This window comes from Varroa destructor, unplaced genomic scaffold, assembly GCF_002443255.2.
Source record: "Varroa destructor unplaced genomic scaffold, Vdes_3.0 BEIS01000003.1, whole genome shotgun sequence".
NCBI lineage: Eukaryota > Metazoa > Arthropoda > Arachnida > Mesostigmata > Varroidae > Varroa > Varroa destructor.
In genome coordinates, this window is record NW_019211456.1 from 39,904,272 (window position 1) to 39,915,329 (window position 11,058).

Below are 11,058 nucleotides of genomic sequence, written 5' to 3' on the forward strand. Positions count from 1 at the left end.
AGTAATTTCCAACTCATTACCAGCGGTGGTAAAAAAACAAATAGAATATAAGGTAGTGTAATAAAGAGAATCGGTGTTTTTCTATACGTCATAATGGACCCCTCTCGATTTTCTCCTTATATTTTATTTCTTTTCTTTGCTTTCAGAAGTGCCAAATGGCGAAAATTCGGCCGCACTACGTCCACCGCCACGAACGAAAGAAGTCACAATTCATGGACAGACCGTCAAGCTCAAATACTGCTTTACCTGCAGAATTTTCAGGCCGCCAAGGGCTTCGCACTGCAGCCTGTGTGATAACTGTGTCGGTGAGTTTCCTTTTGTTTACCTACTCACTTTACGAAATCTTCACGGAGTCAACATAGGCAAATTAAATGTACACCGTTAATTATCTTACTAATTACTCGTAAATCTGCTTAGTGTAAAGCAGCGCGGCATTTCGAAGACTTTTTACATGCGAACGAGCTGCTGTAATATAAAGATTCCTTACCATATACATGCTTTCAGGTTGTGGAGACTTTGCATTTGCTTTCAAATCATTCTGTTGTACTCTCTATCCAGCCTTACATCGATTTCGCGTACTGCTAGCTTCATAGTGTTTACACTTTCAATAAGCGACTGTGTCAAAATTTACTCGGCAAAGTCGGATAAAACTAATTTTACAGTCGTGGCATGTTTTTTGAAGAAGTCAAGGCGAAGTATTTTCAAAAAGCAAGTTTGTGGCAATTTGAAGCAATTAGTTTACTTCTCTTGCACCCTGTAAGTGCACCGCATTGCCTTGTATGACTTAGGACTTATCAGGTGGACTTCGGACATCGACGTTGACATAGAGCGCCAACAGTTTCGTTTGTTGTAGGATCTCCAGAATTTCGTATGACAGGATGCTCTTTGATGGAATCCGGGCTGGCTGTCCAACGGAGGCATATAAACCTTGACGGACGTACTGAGTAATGGCGTAGTGAAATTTCAGATCAATTTCTTCCACCTTCTTTTTATCTAACGTATCGAAAATGTCGACCTGAAATATAGAACGATGGTATAACGAGTTTTTATGAAATTTCCGTGAAGCGCATAACTATTGCAGATGGAATTTTTCCTTCAAGTGCTAACCGAACGATGCTACACCGTCGGCAGCTAGTACCAAACTTGACAAAGTAGTAGAAAGCTTTTTGCCATCGGTTTTTTGAAAACTGGTGCAGCTGTGAAGTACTGATGCGCTCATCATCGTCTAAGTAAGCTTCAAAGAAAAAAAACTGCCCATCCAACAGTGACATTGCTGTTCGATCTCTAAAATTCGCTGGTTTCAGGTTACAATAATCAGTCAGAACGGACTCTTGCTTAGATTTAGAGCAGATCATCGGAAACCAGAAAAAGCGGGGGAGGTCTGTTCATAATATACAGTGAACCTGGACTGTTATCGCAGTAATAGTTGGCCTCCTTGCGCATCTTTACTGCACACTTAATTAGTTTCAAATCAGCCATAGCAGATAGCGGAAGTACGCACATTCTGCACATGAAGCTCTTGTACAAAGTACATAAATGGATGAGAACCTTTAAAGGAAAAGTGCTAATCCTTCTAGGTGCCCACCAGCCTAACATACTCAATGCATGCTCCTCAGAATGATTAGACGTTGTTCAAGTTCGTCGGACGACCTTTCTGCTAGTAGCAGATTTTGCAGAAGATCAAACTATAGCTTTTGTCAAACGAATCAGAATGACTACCAGGTGCTCCCTTGGCAGATGGAGCAAAAAAAAGCAAAGGCATTTGCATATAGTTTACACACCTGTATATACGTATATGAGTATATTTGAATCGTGACTAGTCATCTGCTTGTACGTGAAACAAATGCGTGTAAAGCAAACACTGCTTGGGAAATTAGAAACATTTTAATTCCTTAAAAAAAACGGCTTAATTCCACCGTCCAACTTGTGAAGAATCATGACCTTTTATGAACTAGTATATCGCTGAGGTATCTAAGGCACAACTTATTTACTTTAGTTTTGCTAGAACCGCCCTTTTGGATAACGTGTGATAGGATATAACCTGAGGAACAGCTATATCGTAACTCCAAACCTTACGATGGTCAGCTTTATTAGTCAATGACATACAGAAAGAGTACAAAGTGAACAAATCTTAAATATTTCGTAAATTTAGACTGAAAATCGTACTGGTCGTTAAAATATTACTTAAAAGTGATTAGAAGCTAATAATAAAACCTTGATCTCCGCTAAATAACATAACGGTATTTTTATACCAAAAAACTCTTCGCTGAATTTCACAGTACACCTTGTGTCATATATAGTCGGAATCGGAACTGCTGATGTTTTCTGACTAACATATTTATTGAACGACACATATGAGCATATATATATATATATATATATATATATATATGTATGTATGTATGTATGTATGTGTGTTTGTTTTGCTAAACACCCGATTTGACCCAATCGTATTTTTCTAGATCGCTTCGATCATCATTGCCCATGGGTGGGGAACTGTGTCGGCCGACGTAATTACCGCTACTTCTACCTGTTCATCGTATCATTAGCCGCGCTTTGCATCTTCATCTTTGCGTGCGTCATAACACGGCTGGTTTTCGAAGCGCGAACAAAGGAGTCTCTACCCGACACACTACGGGACAACCCCGCATCATGTATCGAATGCGTCGTCTGCTTCTTCTCACTGTGGAGCATTCTAGGCCTGGCTGGCTTCCACACTTATCTAACAACAGCTAACCAAACAACCAACGAGGATGTAAGTCCTAACGAACGTTAACCGACCGCAAACAGCTGATACACACCGATCTATGCACGATGCGTACGCGCATTGAGCATGCCAAAAGCCATATATAAAAGGACAATTGTCCAAATAACAACTAGCTATTGTTTGTGTGTAGCAGGTCAATCCAAATGATGAAATATCAAAAATCACATTACTAATTCAACGTTTTTGACGATATATGCCACGTGTACACCACGGATTGTCACAAGCATTACTTGTTCACGGTCCGCGGCACAAATCGGTTTCCATTCGTTCCTTTTTTATTTGATCTGGTGTTTACCATACACGCATACCTACGATTCAATACAGTCAGTTAACATGTTCCTATAGCTATTTAGTATATTTTACTCATCTACATTGTTTCATAGTTCATCTGTTTCTATTAATGCTAGTGCTTTTTCTAATAAAGTGAGCTGTTTTTGATATTGGATCTATGCTCATTACTTGTTTATCTTTGTATGCAGTATTTTGGCCAACCTGCTCGTTACCTACTCAGTTACCCTATTGGAATCATGGCTACTTCCTGCACACAAGACCGTCGTTTCTTCGGCCCTTCTGAGTCGAAATCAGCAGGGGCTTGTTCCGATAATATCACGGTTGCTGTTATTACCGATTTTACGTAGTAGCATAAGTACCGCATAGGTGATACATTTAGAATACAATCTTGTCTTGTTTATATTTATGTTATTTATCAGATTTCCTTCTCTGAATATAGAGATAGTGTAGTTGTATAAGCAAGACAGAGGGAATGATATTTCCATGGTTCCTAAGTTGCTTTCTAATCCTAAACACCGCACGGAAAATAGACGAATACATCTCTGATGAAATCTTCCGGAGAGGGTTCTGCTTCTTCTTATTGACGTAAGTTATCGTAGAATGAATGTTTTAGTCCAAGGCAACTCGTAGCGAAATGAAGTAGCTAGCTTACGCTGAAGCTGCAGAAGCTTATATGAATGTTAAAGCTATATGAATATAGAGCCGTCTATATGCTAAAATAATTTTTAGCAAAGGCGACAGGCTAGATTAAACACGTGTATCCCTACAAAAGTTGATGTCATTAAAAACAAATAAGAGTTTTGTTTCCGTCGTAGAAAAATAAGCTTTATTTATTTCATCTGAACTATGAATTATCACTACGAGGGGCCGTCCGGAAGGCACATGGCACAACTAGGTCCGTTCTAGTCTCCCGTCGAAACCGCAAAAAACTGGCCTACGTTGCGGATTGTCAGCCCTGATGTGGAGTATTATGTGGCATGTTTCTTTAACAGGTCTATAAAATGACATTAGTAACTATCTCTGAACGCTACAGCCTAAATCAGCAATAACCATTTGTTTATCATAACAACGAACCGATGCCTATTAGCCAGCTAGATTATACCGCCCCAATGTAAGAAATTGACGATATCTTGTTTCTTATATAAATAAAGACCATTTGCCATATATAATTCACCTCACACTAATTTTTGTTTTCTGCTTCCAGATCAAAGGATCATTCTCATCTCGCCGGGGGGCAGACGTTCGCAATCCGTATTCGCAGGGGTCTTGTATAGCCAACTGTGCTGGTGTGCTGTGTGCGCCTATACCTCCATCGTTAATTGCTCGAAGAAGTTACGTTGATAGTGGGTCAAGGATTACAACCATCCGACCCTTTAGCACTGTGCATGCCAGCTCGAAGGTACATTTTCTTACGTACGTCGGTATAACGTTACAATGGATTGCCCATGTTCTAGAGAACCTTATAAAGTACTAGAGAACTTTAGAATATTAGTAATTAAGGTGATCTTTTAACAAAGCTACAATACTATTTTATTGAATAGCCGTTTGTTCCCCTAACTTTTCTAACTATTATCATACGTACTATCTGTCTCATAGAATGGATCGCAGCATAATTTAGCCGGAGGTCAGCAGGTCGCTGCTGGAGGCATCCCTCTAAGCCAGCTGGACAGGGTTGAGAGAATGGTTAGTGGTGATGGCCGAGGAGGCGGTGGAAACAACGGGGGCCACGGGCTCGGTAATCTTGCCATGTCAACGGGACAACCAGATGGATTAGGACCTGCCGATAGTCGACATCTCGTTGCTCACATAGGCCATCCTGGACACCAAAGTCGTGCCACATCGGCCCCGCCTGCCACGTGGAATCCACATCTTAATTCACAGCAGCAGCAGCAGCAGCAGCATCAACAGCTGCATCGACAACAACAGCAGTTTCGTGGTCACGATCGAGCGGGTACTCTCCCAGCTCAACATATACAAGGTAAGTTGCGATTTAAACTTAGAACTAGATTATCCTATGTCGGGCGATTGCGAACTTAATTTTTCGATAAGTTGTCAACCTGCAGAAGACCTATTCTGAGAAATTAAAAATTCGTGCAGCAGCTTTAATACCTACAATAATAATATCCTGTTTAGAATTATTTATTGTTGTTTTTTGTTATAATTTTTTTTTGACTAATCATTGATATTTATAAGACTAAAAACAGTTGTGTGAAGTTGCAGATCGTAACAAGTATTGGCCTGATTTGTATTAAAGCAGTATTCTTACAAAAGTTACCTATGGGTCCTTAACTCCACACAGAGGTGTATATTTCTATATAAGCAGTACTCTGATTTTTCTCTAAAATATATTTGTCTATAGTTGATCTATTTGGAGTATCAGTAATCAGACTTGTTTTTAGGTGCAAGTCTCGTAGATTATGTTCAAGTTGAACTTTAGTAAACAGTACATTCTGGTGACACAATTTATGAGATATGATGATGATGATGATGAAAAGGTAAGCCAGGTAACACGTCTATTATACCGTTTACTCGACACCTCAGCCCAGAGGACGTTATCGGCCATCGAGTGGATGTGACAACCGAGAGTTGACAAACAACGAAATTCATCATTGTTCTACTGTGAAAAGTGAACATTTCAAATGACCACGGATGCTGCCGACATAGCAAGCAATCTTAACGGCATTGTCGGTCCTACAAAGTGCTTAAGAAAAAGATTTAATTCTCGAGACCTGCCGGGGGGGAGAGGTGGGAGGGTAATTAGCACCTTCACCGGGTCTTAGGTAGTAAACAACAGCTACGAATGACAATTAATCTTGTAATGTAGCAAAACTTGACAATTTACTACATAAAGCGGTTTAGCAATGCTTCTACTTTCGGCATATCCTTCAAATACAATTTCAATCAATCTTTTACGAAATTAAACTCTGGCCATGTGACGCCAATTTGAAATTTAAAATTTGCGCCCGCCACCAATAAAGCCAAACCTTGCTAATTAAGGGTCATAATGTAAAGGTCGTTACAATTTTTCGACGACTCTAAACATAAAATGCTGCTACTTATCGTCAGGAAGCGCCGTGGTCGAGTGTCGATGGCTTAGAATAACAGCAGCAATAGTCACATGCTTAATCTGCGGTTTTTCTTGCCGATATGTCTATATAACATGGACCAACAATGGTGCCGCGTGACTTACTTAAAAACACCGCCTTACTTCTTGAACGAAGTTTAGCGAAAATTTCTGTCAACAGTCTCGATCTTTAATCACTGCAGTAATGAAAACCATTGATAATACTATTGAGCGATATCCAAATAAACGAATGTCTCAAGATGACAAGCAAACATGTGACAAGTGGCAATTACAAATCCATTGCACTTACTATATCGGCACTGTCAGACAGTTTTTATACCAGCCTTTCTTTCGGTCTTCTAGTTGCTCTTATTTTTTCCCGGAAATAGGCTACGGGGACAATCAGTTGATTGATCAGGCTAAGGCAATGTATAACAGAGATTTCTTACAGTGTTCTCCATTCTTATGTCTCTTTGTTTCTGATTTTGTAGATAGCTTCGTGTGTCACCTTTACATGAGGCAGGTGTGATAAAAGTACGCTATAGCGCCACCTATAAACTTTCTTCGTTTGAAAAGATTTTGCACCAAGCTAAAAAAGCAGAATATATATGTACATATCTTTGTCCACTGTCCACCTGTAGCATAAACGGATGAAGCATATATATGCGTGTGTTAGAAGACAACAATGCACTGCAAACTCGAATGGACTTTTCGAATTGTTGTAAACTGATATACACCACACTCAGGAAAAGAAGGTATAAATGTTTGAATCGAGTCTGCAGCCTGCGCGGTTATGGTCTGCACGAAGCTATAGAACATTACTTTAACGGATTAGCAAAGCTGTTGATGCCGAAGACCATGCCAAGCTGTCGAATATTTTCACAGTTAAACCTTTTTTATTGATAAGGTTTCCCATTGTTTTTATGTTTGAATTGCACTGTATGTTAGGTTTGCACAACGCTTTCACTCCATACACAGAACAGCTGGCCAAATCAAAGGAATGTCATTGAAAAATAGGCAAGACAAAAATAAGGAAACACTTTACCTTGTCTACGAGCAACAATCATATAGTAGCAAGCACAATCATTTGAGATTCAATCAATTTCCCAATGAAGAAAATCTGCCTTGCATGCCCGGCACAACATCTTTATGTATGGTCATAGCTGATGCAGAAGCGTAAGACAGAAAGCTTAACTAATAGCACGTTATACTTCTCGTGTTTCTTGATGCCTACTTGATGCACTGTCCCGCACAGGCCGTAGTACGGGTCATAACCCTGTACCGGTAGCCGTGGTCCCACCGCACCGTTCGTCGCACATGGCCAATCAGAGCGGATCTGGTGCTGCTGGAAGTGGAGGCGGCGGTCCTGGGAGTCATATGAGCTCCCATGAGCATGTTCTCGCTCACACGCAGCAGCATCAAATGGTAGCGCCAACGGGTTTCTATCATGCTACACCCCATGTTGATGGTTGTCCAGTGCAACAAGCGCAGCACCAGCACCAGCAGCATCTGGCAGCCTCTCACCAGAAAAGCGCGGGATTACCCCCAGCAAGGGTGATCGCGTCGTCGAACGACTTTCCGTCATCAATACTTAAACAGTCGTCTGTATAGCGTAAGGAGAGACATTAGAGATGTAGTGCAAAACGACAGCGAAAGTAGCAGTCGGGGCAATGAAAGATTCGCCAGCAGCAGCATCATGGTAAAAAGTACTGGTCGACAAACGCTGGTGGAAATTGTTATATAGTAGACCGCTTCAACGAGAAATGTTTCATGATAATGATGAGAAGAAAAAAGAGAAATAAGCGGGCAAGTGAAAAACAACACGCTAATGTTAGTAATTAGCAAGAAGAGGTGAGAAAATGTATGTCGATGTGCGGCCGAAATGATCATACATTTGCTATCAGAATTAGAAGGTACGGCCTTTGCGTGTCTGGAAAACACAACATTCTATGAATAGCTTTAGAATATCCTCAAATCAGGATGTCATATCCTGCGTTCTCTTATGGTGATGATAAGTATATTAGTATTGAAGGCTTATTCCACGATTAAGATCTAGCTGGCATTGGGCAATGACTATAGATAGCACCGTGTTATATTTGTATTCTTTTGATGTAGGACAGCTTCAATCTAGATGTTGTTTTTCCTCTCACTGGCAACCTAGACTTTCCGATCGGGAGATCCATTTTCATTTACTTAGCGCAGTGTGATGTACCCTCAGGGGTTTCGCAGTTAAGTTGGATAAGACTATATTTAAATAACTTTGCACATACCAGTGAATGAGTGTATAGTTCTAATTTGTCACCAGGCCAATGCCATGCAATCTTACTGCCCTTACGACAGTCCCGGGATAACCCGAACTCGTGAAGCAAGGCCTAACTGAGTGATATGTGCATGATACCAATGTTAACAGATGGATTCGTTGTAATATAGCGCTTCACATTGCGTTGCTTCATTCAATACATGAATTTTCTGCTGTGTGGACAAAAGGATGAAAGAATGAAGAAAGGTGACACAAATGTATATATATATATATATATATAAATATCTAATAGTACTTGTAGCAGTAGTAACTGTAACTGAAAGCAGTGGGCTGTGACAGTGATAGTTTCATGAATATAACGGAAGGTGTAATTACGCTCGCTATTATATATGGGTGTGACTATTAACACAAAAGCATGTCATATGATGAAAATTCACAGAATCCTCAATGAGACAGAACAGGCACGTTAACAATAACGTTTAGAGACGGTAGAAGCTATTGTGTCTTGGCCCGACGGACACAGTTCATACTGCATAATGACATTACGTTATCTTATTGATAGAACGAAAAATCTTAAGATTAAAGCCAGTACAACAATAGAATTTTAGATCTACAATACGCTCTTATGTTTCCTTGTGAATTTCATCAAGATAGGATATAAGGAATGATTTTCTTTATTTCCACAAATGAGAAGGAAGAATATAAGCGACCGAGTGGGTACGATGCCCAATTATAATCGGTTGCTCATTACTCGCCCTCTAAACGTTCATAGTACTTATATCCAAATATAGACATAACGGGCCATCAAAAATGCACTCCTTCAGTGGTAAGTCGTTGGAAAAGGGTCAGCAATCCAATGTACATATTAAATATATACTGTAAAATATCGTAAGGGTCACGAGAGCAACACGATGAAGACTGAATGACCTGAGCCGTCGGGGGACTGGGGAAAGGGGGTGCGTTTTGTGAATAATTATTTTTACCATGGGCTTGGACATTTTAGTCTCGAATGGGCTTGGAGTCGACCCGTTCAAGTCCAGTTTGAACGAAATCCTGCCAATATTTTAAGAGAGATCCAGGATATGTGCTATGTAATAATATACAAAGACATGTGTTATGTGGCAAGTGCCACAATCGATAGGATAACAACATATAATAATAACAAAGACAAATCGTAACAAATGAATAAGTTATCAGAAATGATTTTAATCAAGTGTAAAGTAATGAAAGTTTAGAACGATAAGAAATGCTGTGTAAATAAATAGTTCATCATATTAAATTGCTGAGTATGAGATGACTGTACGGTGGGGTTTTCAGAATAAAAACGACTATGGGGAAAAATTCATCGTAAATTGACGTTTCTACTGGCTACGCATAAGAAAAACGATGTTAACAGCTGTTGAACGACTTTCACATTGTGGAGCCATTAAGAGTGCCCCAAAATTAACCGAACTGTTCGATCTATCATAGTGGCTTGAGACTTCACGAATGATTCCTCGTCAAAAACCAATACTGAAATCAACTAAATACAATCAACGACACGACTGCTTTGATTCTACTGTTGAAGTTGTGTGACCCTCATATGGGCAACCACTTATATCGTGCCTACCATAAACATTCCTGGTCAATAAATGCTGAGTAATGAGTTCATTATCGTGCTACATTGCGACGAGAACGTAATTTTGGGGTAGTCTCTCTGTGTAGTTTTACCTCATTACGACGATCGTAAAATAAATCATTACGGCTACAACCTGCTCATCAACGTGTAGAATTCTCAAGCGATAATCGACGAAGTAGGAACTAAGGGACAGCAAAGCCAATGAGAAAAGTCTGACTGACAAAATGACGACGGATATTTATTATCGGATGTGACCATGCTGGAGGACAACTGTAACGGCTATGAAAATGGTGATCATGTTTTGTACATAGAGATGTCTTTCTTTTTTGAACACCGAAAAGCAAGCGTAGGGAAATGACATTTTATGTAAACTATAGAATAATACTAAGATAATGTTATTATCCGTTCAAATTGGAAAGCACATAAAAGCAACGGAAAAATGATAGGATCGATATGGCAGTTCAGTTGGCTTCAGACCATCCCTTGCCTTGACGCAAAAACAAATTAAATTGCAATTGAGAACGGATGATGAATGCGAGCAACGTACGAATCATAGTTAATGTAACGGTCACTCCAATAGAATAGACTAGACTACAAAATGGACATTAGATATTTCAAGTAAGAAATAAAAACGAGAAATCGTGGTACTCACTCTAATAGCTTTATTGATTGAAGTCAAATAATACTGAATGAGTTATAATTAAAGTGAATTCAGGGTAGAGTATGAGATGCTGTGTTTAGGACAAAGAACTGTACAACAATACAGCGACTGGTGAAGATGCCTAATATACAAATGCCAAGAAGTCGACAAAGATAACGACAACGATAAGATAACATGCGAAACAAAAAGTATAGACAACAAATAAATGTATTTATATTATAAGCTTAAGTGTTGTCAATTATTGCAATAAAGTGGGCGACGTTGAATGGGTTGAGAGCTTACGTGGTTTTCTGCTAAATTAAATCGTATAGAACAGGTGCTTGTAGTGATGTCACTCGAGTAGATTTATCATAAACAAAAAAAAATATTGTGTCATTATCAAAGGGAAGGAAAGCAC

At 39.6% G+C, this 11,058-nt stretch overlaps 1 protein-coding gene across 5 annotated transcripts in view; it reads left to right on the top strand.

Moving 5' to 3' along the window:
• Window positions 1-10,883, top strand: part of app (Palmitoyltransferase app) — a 32,906-nt gene extending 22,023 nt beyond the window's left edge. For 2 of the 5 annotated variants that reach the window (XM_086982810.1, XM_086982811.1), the window contains exons 3-8: window positions 147-305; window positions 2,463-2,755; window positions 3,247-3,378; window positions 4,263-4,457; window positions 4,655-5,036; window positions 7,378-10,883. In XM_086982810.1, coding sequence (XP_086838936.1) covers window positions 147-305; window positions 2,463-2,755; window positions 3,247-3,378; window positions 4,263-4,457; window positions 4,655-5,036; window positions 7,378-7,733 — 1,517 coding nt within the window. In that variant the 3' untranslated portion in view covers window positions 7,734-10,883. The other 3 variants (XR_015323195.1, XM_086982812.1, XM_022800360.2) reach the window with 3 other exon arrangements.
• The last annotated feature ends 175 nt before the right edge of the window (window positions 10,884-11,058 follow it).